The sequence below is a fragment of the Larus michahellis genome, chromosome 1 (genome assembly GCF_964199755.1).
Source record: "Larus michahellis chromosome 1, bLarMic1.1, whole genome shotgun sequence".
In the NCBI taxonomy this organism is placed as follows: domain Eukaryota; kingdom Metazoa; phylum Chordata; class Aves; order Charadriiformes; family Laridae; genus Larus; species Larus michahellis.
In genome coordinates this window covers 215,273,183-215,291,318 of record NC_133896.1, presented here as the reverse complement: position 1 = coordinate 215,291,318, position 18,136 = coordinate 215,273,183, and the positions used below count along the sequence as shown (strand labels likewise).

Genomic DNA, 18,136 nt, shown 5'->3' with positions numbered 1-18,136 from the left:
TTTAAAAAGTCTATAGCATACAAGTACATTACAAAAATACCGAGTTGAATTAAAACACGGATCATACAGAGTTCTTTACAACTTTGGAGACACGTGCGCACACACAAAAGGAAAGTATGCCTACGTCCTGGCAAACTAAGGGCAATTTAGATCACTACATGTGACTTATTTCCTACCACCAATCAAATAAGGCAATCTTTAAAACCAAATACATGGAAATTGCCAACACCTCTGATAAATTCAGCCATTCATAACCCAGTTGGCTCCTAAAAAAAAAAAAAAAAAAAATAAAAAAAAAAAAAAAAGAATTTGCTGCCTAAAAGCAGCCAGGTGTGGATAGAGTAAAGGAGTACTTCTAGCTATAAAGAAACCCTGAAGGATTTCAGGTTCGCAGCAACAAAGTCTCCATTTACCTTTCAGGGGAAAAAACCTCCTTCTCCGTGACCGTGGTAGAAAGACAATCTTTGTATAGTAATGCCAGCATAGATCTACCACATGAAAGGATATGGTAGCTTCAGTGAGCTACAGAAGATAAACATATGTCATGCCTAAAAATGAGCCAATGATCCTAAAAGCATCCTGAATCACTTGTTCCACAAATTCCCCAGTCACCAAGTATGAAGAAATGTAACACGAAGAGCCAAACAGAGATTATAAACACAGAAATGTATTTTTAAACCTATTTGCTAACACATTTCAAAACACATTTTTTATTATAGTATTGTCAAGTCATGAAAAGATTCTTCAGCTTTACTGCTACTAAGCTCCCACAGAGAAGAGAAACACAACACGGTTTGTAAGACTGCAATGGATATTTGAGGTTTTTTTAAAATAGATATCCAAATTTTACGTTGTGTCAAAAGTCATCCAACTCCCAGGAAAGCTTTCCACTCGACTATCGGCACATAGATTTGTCAAATCTTAGGTACACTTTCCAGAAGGAAAACATGTTGCCTTTTCTTCCCGGCCTCCAGGACCCAAATCTGTTGTTTGCACACAAAATGTTGTATTATCACCCAAAAAGAGGACATTAGATTTAATTAAACACAGTAGGTTTGCTTATGTACAGCCCTCAAGGAGATGAAGTATCTGCAGAGGGGCTGGGAAAAAGGTAGATAGACCTATATGCCTCATCCCCAACCAAGAAGAATCCCGTTTGGAATAAGCAGTAGTTCGGTCTTCGTCCTCTCCAAATGACATAGTCTAAGCCTTCAAACTACAAACATTTAAAGCAGCGCTCAGTTTTACATAAAGATATCAAAGCTATTGGAATGACAAGTATGCTTATGATCTGGTGGGCTGCCAAAAATCATCTGCTAGTGTACCAGACAATAGATGCATTCTGCTAGAACTCATCAGAGAACTTTCTGATCTTTTCCTTGCATCGCTTCTTTTTAGTTTTATAGAAAACTGAACTGAAATGATGTAAAAAAATGTAATTAAGAGTTTTAAATCCTACACAAATACTATGGGGTTTACGTATTGCGTATGTGATTTGAATGCTTGCATTTATATGCTAACAAATACTGGAATTATTTGTAATAATTTAACATTTTAAAATATGCATTCTTAATCACTAACTTGCAAATCATATATTCAGAGTTTCTTGTTGCCACTGTAGCAGTTAAGTTGGTAGAATTCAGAGCATTAAACAAGAGCATAACAAGAACATAAAACAACGGCACAAAGTTGTACCCTTGCAGTGCCTGAAAGCTCCAACAGTTCTACGAAAGGACCTGAACTCAAGTCTTGATAAACAAACGGCATTCAGTTAAAATTTAATACTTTTGGATAACAGCAGGGTGCTTTCTATAAAAATAATTCTTCATTCCAGAGACAAAAAGATCCTGTGTGTGGTTCCAGCGAGCGTTGCTTTCTGGAACGCTCCGGAATCACGGTGGCTGCATATCCTGAATACAGTCATAAACACACAAGTAATGGGATGACGAGGTTGACACCCAACTTCTCACACGAGCGTCACACACTGACCAGCATGCTATCAAAACTACCCAGCTCCTTCCCAGCTAAACGCAATTAAAAGGCCTCTCCATCACAACCCAAGATTTTATTTCTTTTTCTTTTTTTTTTCCGGCAAAGGTTTATAAGCAAAAATTCTCTTGTTCTCTCTTATCTGATATTTGAACAAATCGTTGACACGATGGAGCTGTCATATCCTATCGCATCATTCCACGTTTAAAGAACGTTTAATCTGTAAATCCATGCAGTGATTCTGCAAACGCAGATTGCTTGCAACAAGAACGCTGAATAGAGACTATGTACGTATAGTGACCGTGTTAGTGAATTAAATATATTAACGCAGTCTCTTAATCCGTAATGTTAAAATTTACAAATTAAATTAACTGTAGAAATTAAATTACATTGAAGAAAAATATTTTAAGACGACATTTTCACATGTTTTCCTGCTTTTGTATCCACAGGCTAATAACGGTTATGACATCTTTCAGCAGAATACAGACGGAAGTAATTATAAACTCCTCAAAAATAGGAAATGCTAACAAAACCTGGGCTAGAGCAGCAGTACCTGATCTAGATGTCCTAAAAATAAGCTTCTATCTAGGGGGAAAAGATTCCTTGGATCAGTCTTTACTTATTACTCAGCATTTGCTAGTTAAACACTGCACAGCCACTAATTTTATTCTAAGGAAACGAATGCCGTGATCTTTCCCATACAAAAAAGCGTTTCAATACCCACAGAAGAAAAACAGGGGAGAGAAGGCTCAAGCCTCGACATCCTGATTTATGAAGAGAGGACACTGCAAGAGCGAGACGAACAGTATGTAATCTGCCAAAGTTGCCACATTTGCATTTTATATACAAATATAAAGCAAGAAATCTCATTTAAATAATTAACGGGTGGACTATACACTGCCAAAAAGAGCAGGACAGCAGTGAGCTCACTGCTGAATATTCTACAGAAGAACCGTCCTAGAAATTGATCTTCTCCAAATGGAATGATTAATCCTCCGTAGAATGCCAGGTATCCACTACCACCGTGTTTTGTTAAAAGCAAACTTTTAACTTCAAGAGGAGCAATCACATTAGGTAAAATGAATAATAAAACCCCCACAATTGATGTCATGTAGATTTTCCCTATTGATCTTAACCTGTGCAGAGTTTTAAATTACAAACGCAAATACCCTCTTACAAGTTTCTGGTTAAAAATACAATCTATTTAAAAGTGCTGTTCAAAGCTATCTCTACGAGACATAAATCATCAGTGGTTTTAAAATATTTTAATAATTTTAGCAGCCTCTTATAACCGGTAAATCAAAGTCTCAGTCTATTATATAGAGAACTATTGCTGAAAAGACCGCTGCTTTTTGTATGTTGTTTGTGACTTTTTTTTAACATTTCCCCCATTGAAGAGAAGAAAAAATGGTTTGCATTGTGTTAGCTCCAGTTATAATTTCCAGCTGTGTCAAAACTTTAACAGCCTAAAAGCAGGAAATCCAAAGAGGAAATTCCATCGTCAGTTCCTGAAGTTTTGTAACTCAAATGTTCTTCCAAAAACTGGATCTTAAAGGAATTTTGGTAGCATTTGCTGTAACCTTACCTGATATCTTCAAGTAGCTCACATTCTGCCTGATGCTTGGCCTGAAGTTTTGTCATCTGCTCAACCTGAATGTTTTTTAGCTCTTGTGTAACTTTCACCTAGAAAATAAAACCACAGACCACATATATTTTCTGTAGAGTTTAAGTCAAATTTCAACAAGAAAAAAAACAACACTTCATGTCTTTAATCTATTTTGAAATTGCACATTTCAGTGGAAAATTCGAACACACAGCTAAGAGGGCAGTTTAACCCTACACAACATTCATAGAGGCTGATTTCAGTAAGCGCTGTCACCCCAAGCAGGCTTATACTGCACACGACAAGAATCCCGCGCTTATCCCCATCATTAACAGAAGTGCAATTTTATTCCAAAACCTGGGAGGGTAACTTGCGTGCAACAGGAGTTTTGCCTACCAAAAAAGAAAAAGCAGACCACAAAATTAACTTAGCGTGTATACATTTAGCACTTCAGTGCAAGTCACACAATTCTGAAATTCATTAAACTGTCCTACAATTGCTGTTACTTAAAGATAGTTTAAACATGAAATTGTTTTTTATTGTGCATCAGATCAAAAGAGCCCTCTATAAAAAGGCTTCAGAAGGTTGGCCTTACATTTTTAGCATTGGTGCTGTTTTCCCTTGAACCTTGTGATCACAAAGGTAAAATTTGAATTCTTAGGGAATCTACCTGATAACTGGCAGGTAGCAGCACCATTGGCACAGGTATCAGGAATGATTTGATTTTGGAAGGAAACCTTGGGGTCGTTTTGTTCTTGTTTTTATAAAACAAGAGGTCTTGGCATTTAAGCCCTCTAGTGATCACAGGGAATCCATGTATCGGCCTAAAAAATGATCACCAGCATATCTGAAGACATTATGCATTCACGAGGACAGAAATGCCAAACAGTTACTGTAATGGGGGAAGAGAGATGAAAAATTCAGAGAGGAAGACGACACAGATCTCCCTCTTCCTCACCAGCCAGGCAAAAAAAAAAATCTAGATCTCATCAGCTAGCAAAAGCCTCCTCAATTTGAACACTGAAAACAATCCCCCAGCAACAAGCATCCTTTAATCACAACATTATATAAAGACAAGTTTTTCACATGATAAAAAAAATAAAAATCACATGTATGCCCCTGACTCTAAGCAGAAAAAGTGTCTATTTTTAATATGAACTTTCAGCATTTTCATTTTTATTTGTACATGAAAAAAAAACCCTACTCAAAATAAATAAACCCACACAAGATGACCCAATGTAATGGAAATAATCTCAAATGAAACAATATAGGCAAAGAATGACAAACACGTAATATAAATAAGCCACCAAATGCAAACTAAAATAGAAATAAGAAATGTTTAACAAAAGCAGAGTCCAGACGCAAAACAAGAGGTCGAGAGGCAGGAACGAGCCAAGGAGAGATCTTCACTGCAGCTGCCTGCCAGGGCTACTGGGGAGCTGGGGGGATGACAAGGGATTTCTGTTTACGCTCCCTCTCAGCCTTCCTCCCCTCCCAACCTCTCCCAGTCACTATTATACAGTTCACACACAGCAAACCCCTGCAATCTCCTCTCCTCGCTGAGAAATCTCAACATCGCGTATGAAATCTCAAGCATCTGCGGAGAGCTACGACAATCAGGCTGTAAATGATTACAGCCCAAACCACCTAATCGGGCAGCATCGCAAAGAATACAGAATGCGTACACAGCTCAAAACCACAAAACTCCCTTCCACAGTGCCTGTAAAGGAGCTGCCCCTCCATCCCTGGCCCCGCTTCACTGTCTCTAGCTCCCCCTTTCTCCCCACACATCGACCATAGCACACAACCCTCAAAATAACTAACCAATAAATCTCCATGTATTGGTACTTACATGTAGCTCAAGACCCCACTACAGATCAAGCCTCCCAGATAAGGACCTGAACACAGACACACTAGGAACAGCCTTTTTTACCAAATCTCCATTCCTTCTTGCGCCTCTTCCCACACCAGCTCTCCCCCCTAATGCAAAGCACCCCATATTCCCATGGACCACATGGACACAAAAAAGCCTCCCCGCTGCATTTGCAGATTGTTCCCATCACACATATGTTGCACCTTTTTGGCTGCCCCTCTTTGCCGGCACTCCTGATACGTGCCGGGATAGCCTGCATCCTTCCATCAACTCCAGACATGACCTTCTGCTCCAAGACAACCAACCCATCGCCGTTGGCATCAACCCACCATGGTGCCCGAAGCCAGCTGAGCCCCCAAAATACACCCCACAACCGGTACGGTCTCAACACCCCCGTGCAGCCAAGCTGTCTGCAGTCACTGACCCCCTTTCAGCCCTTCATAGCCATCGCCCTCCTTCATCGGGAGAACCTCCGGTGGGCACGGGGGTGGCCCAGCCATGGCCACCCAAAACATCCACTGCCCAACCACTGCCGCCCCCCACACCTCTTTCCCCACCAGCACCTTCCCCATGCCCTCTTCTACCTCCAGACCTCACCTCCACACCTGACCCATCCCACCCCACCACCACCTCTGGCCCCCCAGGTCCAGTTTCCAACACCCCCCCACACCCCAGACGCTCCCCCCTCACCCACCTTGCTGGGACCACCCTTAGGACCCCACCGCCCCCAGTTCTCCCCCCCTCCCCCGCCATTCCCTCCTCACACTTGCTCTCCCTCTCCTAAACCTGCCTCCAGGCTCCACCACCCCACAGCCAACCTGCTGCCCCCCCTCCCCCCCCCACGCATCCAGCCCCCCTCCATAACTCACCCCCCGGGCCCCACCACCCTGCCCCATTCCAGTCAGCCCCACACACACACACACACAGCCCCACCGGCGGAGGGGGGGGCTCCTCACCTTCCTCGGCGGGGGCTGCATGGTGCTGCGCTGGGTCTCCACATCAATTCCCTCCCCCCCGGCAGCAGGCTGCGGCCCCCGCTGCAGGAGGAGGAGGAGGAGGAGGAGGAGGAGGAGCGGGCAGCGACCGTCTGCCTCCCGGTTCGGGGCGAGTCCCGGTCGGCGGGAGGAGCGGGGGTGGATGAGGGGAAGGGGGGGTTGGGGAAGGGACGGGGGGGGAGGCCGCCTCTTCCTCACGGGCAGCGGCGGGCGGGCGCCGAGCAGCGTCCCCCGAGTCCCGGCCCTGGGGAGCGGGGAGGGAAAGGAGGCAGGCGGAGGGGAGGCGGGGACGGGGATGAAGGAGGAGGGGAAAGGAGAAAAAAAAAAAAAAAAAAAAAAACGGGAAAAGGAGGAAAAAAAATATTAAAAAAAAAAAAAAAAACAGGCGTCAGCGGAGCGCGGCTCGGGAGCGCCCCGCTGAGGGGACGCGCGTCCCGCCAAGGGGCGAGGCCTCCCGGCCAGCCAGAGCGGCCACCATAGAGCGGCGGCGGCGGCGCGGACAGAGCGGCGGCGCGGCCACGCCCTCCCTCACGCAGCGCCCGCGGCCGCTGGGGGGCGCCGTGCGCGGGGCGGGGGGGTGGGAAGGGGGGGGCGAGGGGGTAGAGGAAGGTACGCAGGGGGTGGGGGGGAGAGGGGGTGCGTAGGGAACGCAGGGGGTGTCCGGGGGGGTACACGGGGGGTGCAAGGGTATGCACAAGGGGAGTGCACGGGGAGGTACGCGGAGGGGTGGCAAGGCTGTGCACACTGGGGGTGCACGGGGGGGGGTGGGGGGGGTGCAAGGGTGTACACAGGTGGGGTGCGTGGAGGGGTAGCAAAGTTGTGCACAGGGGGTGCACAAGGGGGGAGCACGGCGGAGTACACGGGGAGGTGGAAAGGTTGTGCAGAGGGGGTGCGTAGGGGCGCGGGGGGGTGCACGAAGGGGGTTCGGGGGGGCGCAAGGGTGTGCACAGGTCGGCTGCACGGGGAGGTACAAGGGGGGGTGGCAAGGTTGTGCACAGGGGGTGCATGGGGGGGTGCACAGGGGGCGTACGGGGGGGTGCAGGAGTGCACGGTGAGGCGGGGGGGCAGAAGGGGTGCACAGGGAGCGCGGGGGGGCTGCAGGGGTGTGCACAGGGGATGCACGGGGGGGTGCAGGTGGGGGGGGCGCAGGAGGGGTGCCGAGGGGGCACAGGGCGGTGCACGGGGCGATGCACGGGGGGGCTGCAGAGGTGTGCCATGGGGGTGCACAAGGGAGGGTGCAGGGGGGGCATAGAGTGTGCACGGGGGGAGCACAGGAGGTGCCGTGGGTGTACAGGAAGGGGGGGGGGCACAGAGGGTGCCGTGGGTGCACATCGCGGGGGGGGGGGGGGGGGGCACAGGGGGTGCAGGGATGCGGACGGGCTGTGCACAAGGTGGCGGGGGGCAGGTGGGGGTGCAGAGGAGGTGCACGGGGGGTGTGCAGGGGTTTGCACGGGGGGGTGCAGGGATGCGCAAAGAGTGTGCAAAAGTGGGGTGCGGGGGGGTGCACAGGGCCTGCAGGGGTGTGCAGGAGGGGGGTGTAGGGTGTGCACGAGGGTGTGCCTATGGGGGTACTGGGGGGGTGCATATGGGGGTACAGGGGAGTTCAGGGTGTGCAGGGGGGGTGCATAGAGGGGTGCAGGGGGGTTGACAGCGGTGTGCATTTGGGGGTGCAAGGGGTGCACAGAGGTGTGCATTTGGGGGTAGAGGGGGTGCATACAGGAGTGCGGGGGGTTCAGTGTGTGCACGGGGGGTGCATAGAAGGGTGCAGGGGGGTTCACGGGGGTGTGCACTTGGGGGTACAAGGGGGTGCACGGGGGCTGCATTTGGGGGTACAGGGGGGTACATAGAAGGGTGCAGGGTGTGCATTTGGAGGTACGGGGGGGTGTAGAGGGGTACAGGGGAGTGCGTAGAGGGGTGCAGGATGTGCACAGGGGTGTGCATATGGGGGGGCAGGGTGTGTACACGGGTGCATTTGGGGGTACAGGGGAGCGCACGGGGGTGTGCATTTGGGGGTACAGGAGGGTGCATAGAGGGGTGTGCATTTGGGGATACAGGAGGGTGCGTGGGGGGGTGCATTTGGGGGTACAGGGGGTTGCATAGAAGGGTGCAGGACGTGCATGGGGGCGTGCATTGGGGGTGCGCAGTGGGGTGCGGGGTGAGCACAGGGCTGTGTATATGGGGGTGCGGGGGGGTTCACAGGGGTGTGCATTTAGGGGTACAGGGAGGTGCAGGGTGTGCACGGGGGAGTGCATTTGGGGGATAGGAGGGGTGCACAGGGCTGTGCATTGGGGGTACAGGGGTGTGCATATGGGGGTGCGGGGTGTGCATGGGGGTGTGCTTATGGGAGTACAAGAGGGGTGCATAGAGGGGTGCAGGGTGTGCATGGGGGTGTGCGTATGGGGGTGCAGTGGGGTGCATAGAGAGGTGCACAAGGGGTGCGCAGGGACCCCACAGGGCTGTTGCCCAGGGCCACCACCAGCATGCTGCGCGTTGGCCCAGCCTCCAAGGCACAAGTCCACCGCAGGCTCCGTCCACACAGTTTGGGGTGCAGGACACAGCCCGTGCCACCCAGGAGCTGCACCCCGGCACCGTGCAGACGCGGTGCACCGCAGGAAAAGCAGCCATCACCTTCCCTCCAGCACTTTTCCCGAGCAAAGTGGGGCAGCGAGAGCCAGACTCGGGCTGGGGTTGAAGTATATAAGGGACTGTCACCCTCAAAGCCTGGGGACAACGGCTGGAGCAGTCCCTTGATGGTGACACCCAGGTCCGCGGTGCATCCCAAGGGCACCGTGCCGGGAGCAGAGCACCCAAACAGCCTTTTGCAGGAGGTTGCTTTTAATCAAAGGAGAATAAAATGAAGCTGAACGCTCGAGCGCTGCAGACACGGGTGGGATGCAGGGGAGCCCAGGAGGCAGCAGTGATGTTCCCCGACACGCAATGTCGTGTTTGGCTAGGCGCGAATTAAAAAAAAAGCCTGATCGGAGATGCTTTTTTTTTTAAATTTTATTTATTTTTTTCCCCCTAGTACTTAGGTTGCTTGGCTTAGCTTATTAGATCTGCTGCAATGAAATCTTTGAAATATTAAAATGCATTTGGATGTTTCCTTTAAGCAAATTACCAGGGCAGTTTGCAGAGTGTAAGGCAATTCTCATAATTGCATTTTCCCAAGTGCTCCAGCATTGCTGCTGCTCCAGCGCCAGCTCCTTTATTATTGATGAACTGCTTTACTCCAGCTCCCAGAAAATGACCCCTCGCCTTTAAAGATGCTTTAACCATCTTTTAACACTTTTTTTTTAAAAAAAAAAAAAAACAAACTAAAATGCAACTTGAATTCTCCTTTCTCCTCCAGCTATTAGTTTATTTAGTGCTGCTAATTAGTCTAACCCGTTCTCCCTGGGAAACCTTCTCTAAGTGATTAGTGAGAGGTGGTGCATCAATGGATGCTGTGAAAATATGTTACATCTCTCTGTTTGAGCTGCACGACCTGCAGACCCCGAAGGTGTTGGTGCAAGACCATGCCCCGTGCCCACTGGCAAGTTTAAATGCATCTAATGCGACTCCTACATACCCAAGAGTAGAGGAGAAAGTGCTTTGGGAAGACAGGAGCATGGAGTGCAATCGTTATATATCTATTGCAGTTCCTCCACGCGGTTTGGCCAGGATGAGCAAATGCAATGGGATGCGCTTCGGGGGAAATGCAGAGGCTGGTTCCTTCAAGCCGGAAGGTGGAAAAATGGATTGGAACAAAGCATTTTGACGGGCTAAGAAAAATTAGGTGGCGCTTTGGAATCATAGAATCGTGGAATTGTCCAGGTGGGAAGGGACCTTTCAGATCATCGAGTCCAACCATCAACCCAACACTGACAAAGGCACCACTGACCCATGTCCCTCAGCACCACGTCTGTCCGGCTTTTAAATCCCTCCAGGGATGGCGACTCCACCACTGCCCTGGGAAGCCTCTTCCAATGCTTGACAACCCTTTTAGGGAAGAATTTTTTCCAAATATCCATCCTAAACCTCCCCTGGGGCAACTTGAGGCCGTTTCCTCTTGTCCCATGGCCTGTTCCTTGGGAGAAGAGACCGACCCCCCTGGCTATCCCCTCCTTTCAGGGGGTTGTAGAGAGCGAGAAGGTCTCCCCTCAGCCTCCTTTTCTCCAGGCTGAACACCCCCAGCTCCCTCAGCCGCTCCTCACCAGACTTGTGCTCCAGACCCCTCACCAGCTCCGGTGCCCTTCTCTGGACACGCTCCAGCACCTCAATGGCTTTTTGTGTGGTGAGGGGCCCAAACTGGACACAGCACTCGAGGTGGGGCCTCACCAGTGCCAGAGCATGAAATAAAGATGATGATCCAAACGTATATAATGTAAGTGTCTAAGTGAAGTATGTTTTATAAAAAATACTTGTTTTCACAGCATAAATTGAGTTCAAGCTGCATATTCTGAGCCTTTACCCCTTGATTTCTTCTTCTTGATCACACAGGTCCATATCTTTGCGTCTTGCCGAAAACATGAGCTGGAGTTGAAGGCAGCCGGGTATCCTGCAAACCCCGATGAATACAGGCAAGCCCAGCTGAACCTGAACATCACAACTGATGCTAACATGGGTTTTTTTTCTTCCTTAAGTTATATATGCCAAGAAAGTTCCTGACCAGATGTTGGAGATACAATAACTAATCCTCTAGCAGGTTGGCTTGGTGGCCCGCATCCCAATCAACCTCCATCTGCTGCATCCACCTGCTGATACAGCTGCGCCAGATGTTCACACGTGTTCCAGCCTTCCTTGCTGCCAGAAAATAAACCTCTGGGTTGCAGCAGCTCAACCGCCAACGGACCCATAAGAGCAAAAGGGAGTTTCTGCTGCCTTTTTGGGGCATCGCATGAAGGTTTGCACCCAGCTAACGGGAGCTCAGTGTTTCTATTCCCTCCAAAAAGATGGACCCACTGATGGGTTTCTAGAGGTTGGAGCAATTATTTGGGTTAATAGTCATGCAGGGCATATTCAGAAGCCATTGCATCGACGTGCTGGGTCTAAATCTGAGCTAGATTTTGATTTTGGTGGAATTTATTTGCTTTGCGTTGATAGGAGGTAGTTAAGGCCGTGTAGCTCAAAGGGGTTCAGCCCCTAATATTCACTAAGATATGCAGAACAGTCAGCGCAGGAGGTTTATTAAGGGCTTCGTTCTCCAGGCTCTCCACAAGCAGCAAGCGTACTCACAATTAAAAAACTAAGCAATAAAATAAATGCGTCCGCTGCTACAGAAATAGAGTTATTAATGGCAGGGGGTGGGCTGGATTAGTTAAATAATCATTGAAAAGGGAGATACAGCATCAATGAAGAGGGACATGCAGCATCATTTAAGAGAGAGATGCAGCCAAAGGACTTTTATAGTTTTCTGAATAGTCAGAATAGTCAATTGTCTTATTTTTTCTCAAAACAAGAAGCACAGGAAACATTTTGAAGGAAACCTGACATTTCCAAGGAGCTGGGCCAAGCTTTCAGCAGAGATTTACAGCTCCAGGAAAGCGCTGGCGGTGGGTTGCAGCCGCCAAATGGGACCATTTCAGGTGGGTTTTGCTTCTCCTTCGGTTGGGGATGCTCAAAGTGCAACTCAGGATGTTCTTGGCATGCATCAAAAGAACCGTGGCCAGCAGATCCAGAGAGGTGATTCTCCCCCTCTACTCTACTCTCATGACACCCCACCTGGAGTACTGTGTCCAGCTTTGGAGCCATCAGCACAAGAAGGACATGGAGCTGTTGGAGCGGGTCCAGAGGAGGGCCATGAGGATGATCAAAGGGCTGGAGCACCTCTCCTATGAAGACAGGCTGAAAGAGTTGGGGTTGTTCAGCCTGGAGAAGAGAAAGCTCCGAGGAGACCTTATAGCGGCCTTCCAGTCGCTGAAGGGGCCTACAAGAAAGCTGGGGAGGGGCTGTTTGCGAGGGCATGTAGCGATAGGACGAGGGACAATGGTTTAAACTAGAGCAGGGCAGGTTTAGATCAGACGTTGGGAAGAAGTTCTTTACACTGAGGGTGGTGAGACACTGGCCCAGGTTGCCCAGAGAGGTGGTGGAGGCCCCATCCCTGGAGACATTCAAGGCCAGGCTTGATGAGGCTCTCAGCAACCTGATCTAGTTGATGTCCCTGCTCACTGCAGGGGGGTGGGACTAGATGGCCTTTAAGGGGCCCTTCCAACCCAGCACATGCTACGATTCCATGACTCTGTGGTGAGCACCGTGACATTCAGACATTGTTTTGCATGCTCAGGTCTCTTCAAAAGGTTTTCCATGGGGAAATGGAAGATTCCGATCAGCTGGTGGCACCCACTGCAGCTATCTGGCTCCTCATGAGTTAATCTGCTCTGCCAGCTAACGAGCTAGAGGTATTCCAGAGGCGACAGGAGCAATTCCTCCTCCATCTGGGACTGACCCTGGCCCAGCAGCCTGGAACTGGTTCCCAGTCCCCCGCTTAGTGCTGCTCCCTCACTAACTGGGACCCAGTTCATCTCCATCACTGGGAAACTGGGAGCTGGATGCACCAGGAACTGGCTGTGTATTGGCAAGAACAAGGAAATTTATGAATTGGGTATTGAGATAAAAACCTCCCAGCAATGGGCATGAGCAAATACTCCCCCGGCATTCCTTGGAGCAGTCACGCATCCCTAATTCCCTGAGCAATGCACAGCACAGCAAGCGAATAAGCAGGGAAACGACCCAAATTGTGTGCTGGTAGAAGTAAGATATAGCTGGTTTGGCTCAAAAATAGGAAAAATAAATCATGATCCTCATTGAGATAAGCAAGTCCTGGGGTACGAGCATCTGTGCTAACAGGGAAGAGCTTTTCCAGTTCACAGGTTGTCCTGGGCGGTGATGGAGTGGCTCCAGCTGAGCTGGCTGGCGGCTTTCCCATCAAATCCTGTTGCAGAAGTGAGATCCCAAAGGATCTGCCTTCCCTCAGGGATCTGCCTGTGCTGCCAGGTCATGCCTGCACAGGCAGCTTTTCCTGAACATCTCTGAGCACGCCTTGTTTGCTTTCATGAAAAAAGTGGCTCCCAAAATCCACCAACAAGGTGGGATCCATGATGCGATCCTACACGGTGGGCAAAAAGGTGTTGTGTGTGTCAGTGTCACGGAGTTGGGAAAGACCTAAGGAATGATGGAACAAGGGGTTTGGAGACCTATGCTCCATTTGGGGACCTGTCTTCTGTATAAGCCAAGGAGAGGGTGTGTGCTTCTCCATCCCCACGTCTCTTGGCCATGCAACCCTCCTGCTTATAGAACCATAGAATCATTTATGTTGAAAAAGACCCTTAAGATCATCGAGTCCAACCTTACACTGCCAAGTCCACCACTAAACCATAGAGTCATAGAATCATAGAATGGTTAGAGTTGGAAGGGACCTTAAAGATCATCCAGTTCCACCTCCCTGCCCTGGGCAGGGGCACCTCCCACCAGACCAGGTTGCTCCAAGCCCCATCCAACCTGGCCTTGAATCCCTGCAGGGATGGGGCAGCCACAGCTTCTCTGGGCAACCTGGGCCAGTGTCTCACCACCCTCACAGCCAAGAATTTCTTCTTAACATCTCATCTACATCTCCCCCATTCCAGTTTAAAACCCTTCCCCCTCGTCCCATGGCTCCCCTCCCTGATCCAGAGTCCCTCCCCAGTTTTCCTGGTTTCTTGGAGCCCCTTGAGAGACTGGAAGGGGCTCTAAGGTCTCCGTGGAGCCTTCTCTTCTCCAGGCTGAACACCCCCAGCTCTCTCAGCCACTCCTCATAGGACTTGTTCTCTAGACCCTTCACCAGCTTTGTTGGTCTTTGGATGCGCTCCAGCACCTTGATGCCTTTCTTATAGTGGCTCCATTGTCTGTCACATCATGTCACGTCATGTCCTTATATCCATGACAGTCCTTCATCTCAAGGGTGATGAATCCCATCCCCAACCTGTTTTAGGTCCCCAGCCGTGGTGCAAGGTCCAGCGCCTGGGCTGGCTCTGGCAACACCTCTGTTGCCCAGAGAGGTGGAAGATGCCTCATCCCTGGAGACATCCCAGGCCAGGTTGGACGGGGCTCTGAACAACCTGGTCTAGTTGAAAATGTCCCTGCTTATGGCAGGGGGGCTGGACTAGATGGCCTTTAAAGGTCCTTTCCAACCCAAACCCTTCTATGATTCTATAATAGTGGGGGGATGCAATGCAATGGCGGGAAACCCCCAGGAGACCAAGCTGTGGGTGCTCCCCAAGATCTTCACCCCAAGCCTGGCCTTGCTCCATGTCAGCTCGCCAAGGGGACAATGTTGAAACAGCCTCAGGGGTCACGTGGGGTTTTCTGGCGGGCACATCCCATGGAGGGAGATAAATAAAACACAGCCGTGCCCCGAGTGGTTAAGAAAATAATTTTTATCAGCCTTGTTGATTTTAATCTTCCGGGTCTTAGTCTTCTGGAATGTTTTTTGTCAATCTGGCTGTTTGCAAAGGTTCATTCCCTCCCTACAACCCATCCAGGAGGGTCCGAGTCCTTGTGAGGATGTTCAGGGCATTAATACTCGGGTTTCCCATTGGATATGCTGGTGGGAACGGGGATTTGCTTCCCTGGGGTCCACGCTGGAGCGAGGAGGGGGATGAGATTTTGGAGGAGAGCAGCACCGAATTACCTGAGAAAGGCAGGAGCTCAACGTGGCATCACTAAGCCAGGCAGAATAAACGAATTTTTTTTAAATTAAATTTAATTGTTTTGTTTTATTATTTTTTCATTTTGTTTCATTATTTTTTCTTTTCATTTCATTTCATTTCATTTTATTTTGTTTTGTTTTGTTTTATTTTATTTTATTTTATTTTATTTTATTTTACTTCATTTCATTTCATTTCATATGACAGAGGGTACAGGGTCCCAAAGAGATACATAATACTCAGGGAAGCCCAACAAAGATGAGACATAAAGGTTGGAAACCCCAAGAGCCAAACACCGCCTGATGGCAACAACCCACAGCTGAAAATATCATCTAAAAAAAAAGAAGAATCTGGCCATAAAAGCAAAATTTGGAGATGGATCCCAAGAAATGGAGGTTCACTTGATTCCCATCCTCACGCCGCTCCCTCGTTGTAGAAGCCATCGCTTTGGAGTGGGGCTCCCGAGCGGCCGCTTCCCCATGTGCCTCTTTATTCTTCACATCTGAATTTAATCCCTGAAGGAGTTTAAGCCTTTTTAAGTCCAAAAAACTCGCGGCCGAGGACAACGCTTTGCATTTAAGGACTCTTGGCTGGAAGGATGCGCTTCGGAGCAAAACCCGGGGTGTTTTAACCCACACTACGGGCAGGGTGATTAATGGATGAGGCAGCTCCGGCTGCGAAAGCCTCGGAGAAGAAACATTTCCACCAGCAAATCCGAGCAGCTGCTGATGAAGCAGATTTGGCCTGCTGAACTGGCAGGAGTTTTCCTGGCAGAAGGATTTGCTTGCCAAGAGAAACGGCGGCAGGAGGGGAATGCCGACGCAGCAGCCGCCGGTCTGCGAGGTTCCCCCCCCATCCTGCCAAGACGATACGGGAATCGCTTCCTCCAGGGAAATCAGCTTTTTGTATTAAATAGGAATACCTAGTAGTCCTGTGAGGGGCAGGGAGTCAGACTCGATGCCCCTTATGGGTCCCTTCCAACTTGAGATATTCTATGATTCTATGATGTATTTTTATATTAAATATGAGTATATAGGAAATAAAAAGCTTAATGGCTATGATAAATAGATAGATGATAGACAGATACAGACAGACAGACAGACAGACAGACAGACACATCAACAGATAGACAAATAGATCAAATAGATAAGAAAAAAAGAATGAAAAAATGAAAAAAATGAATGAAAGTCTATTAAAAAAAAAAAAAAGGACTAAAAGAAGAAAATTATCCTTAATAATAAACAGTGATCTCCTGGGGGATGGCGGCACCGCTGGTCCCTTCCCTGCCTGTGTTTTTGCCCGCATGGGAGGTGATCTCTCCCGGGAGCAGGTAAAGCCAGAAATTGAGCTTGGGATTATTTGACGGCCGCGGTTTTGTTCTGAGTGTTTCTCCCAGGGCTTCAAAGACCTCAATGGCACCGCACCAGATGTTTCCAGCCTCCAGATGTTGTGCCTCCAGGTGTTTCCAGCTCCTCCTTTCTCCTCCAGCCCTTGCTACTGCTGCGTTAAGATGGGGACAGGTTTCGGGGGGGCCATGGAGACGTCATACCATGTGTTCATCTCAGGTTGGGGGTATCCCAGCGTCTGTTGTGAGGGCTCCTTGCATCCCTCCGCTTCCTGGGATGTGGTGAAAGATCAGGGATGGTGAGTCCTGGTCCCACCTTGGTTGCTCAAAGCAACCCATGTGCTCAAGCAATGATGCTGGTACTCACCTTGCTCTGCCCTGCCAGCACTTTCCCAACACAGCCGCTGTTTCCCCCGGATTTCCCCTAATTAATTATTTAATCTTTGTTTCCACCTCTTCATACTTTCCCCCAGGAAGCTCCACACGTCCATCAGATGGAAAACGTCAGGCTGGCAATGGAGCCTCCGGGCTTTCCCCACGTGGGGGTGCCATGCGGATGCGAATGGGACGGGTGCGCATGTCCTACAGCCGCCGCAAGGCGAAAGGTGACACCTAAGCAACTGAGAACACTCAAGCTTTTTTGGCAGTAAAAAAAAATAAAATACATGGATTGGGAAAAATAAGATTCACAAAGCATGAAAAAATCCCAAGAAATTATACAGATGGGGAAAAATAAGATTCACAGAACGTGCTTTAAGCTCGGCGAATCTTCTTTTTCCCCATCCGTATAAATTCTGGCTTTTTGCATGCTTTGGCATTCCCCAGCAGAAGAAAAAAAATCCCTCTTTGGAGCTTGTTGTAACCTGGTGTGAGTTGAGGAAACCTTGAAGTGGCTCTTCAGGAGCCCAGGGGATGAATCAGCCTCCTCCAGGTTAAACTGGGGCGGAACGTCTCGTCCTGCAGCTGAGATGGCCGCGGGGGAATAGAGGTCCGGCCGAGCTGGAAAAGAGCCCGTACGGCCCTGCTATGTCCTGCTTGGTCCTGTTCCACCACATTTCGGTGAAGACGAAATGGGTACACCCAAGCAGCTTTGTTCCCCGTGCTCTGCTGTCCTGGCCTCTCCCCATTCCTCACTCATAATGTTTACCATACCTGGAGGGGTGAGACTGGGATTAATTTCCATGAGAACACGTCAAAAGAGTAAATATCTCCGAGCAGGGACGCTTGGCGGGTTTATGGGGTTTGTTTCCCTCCAAGAACTGGCAGCTTTCCTGCTCTTTTTCTGGTTGCTCGTGACCAGACATGAACATCAGGAGGCAGGAGGCCATGCCCATCTGGAGCAGGACTCAGTCTTAGCCCTTTTTCCCATCCCGGTGTGGGACCGTAACAGCTTCCAAGTCTATCCAGGAGAAAATTCTTGGTGCTTTCAGATGGATGTGACCTCTCTGCTGGTGCAAATCAGGTAAGTCCTAGTGCAGCCTCCTCCTTACACCGTTGTTATCTCCCATCCTGCGAGCTGGGAGCAGATGGGGGGAGGTGAAGAGAAGAGATGAGGGTCATGTCCAGTGATGGGTTGTAGCCCTTGGGTGGGAGTGAATCTATGGGGCTGCTATGGTCTGGTGTAGGGGTGGGACACATCAAAAACCCATTGGTTGCTTTTCTCATGCGGAG

General features: G+C 49.3%; 1 protein-coding gene across 2 annotated transcripts in view; it reads right to left on the bottom strand.

Annotated features, from left to right (window-relative positions):
• The window catches only part of FCHSD2 (FCH and double SH3 domains 2), a 178,952-nt gene extending 172,068 nt beyond the window's left edge, over positions 1-6,884 (bottom strand). For both annotated transcript variants that reach the window (XM_074572284.1, XM_074572285.1), the window contains exons 1-2: positions 6,422-6,884; positions 3,575-3,672 (exon numbers count right to left, since the gene is read on the bottom strand). In XM_074572284.1, coding sequence (XP_074428385.1) covers positions 3,575-3,672; positions 6,422-6,442 — 119 coding nt within the window. In that variant the 5' untranslated portion in view covers positions 6,443-6,884. The remainder of the gene's footprint in view (positions 1-3,574; positions 3,673-6,421) is intronic.
• Positions 6,885-18,136: the final 11,252 nt, after the last annotated feature.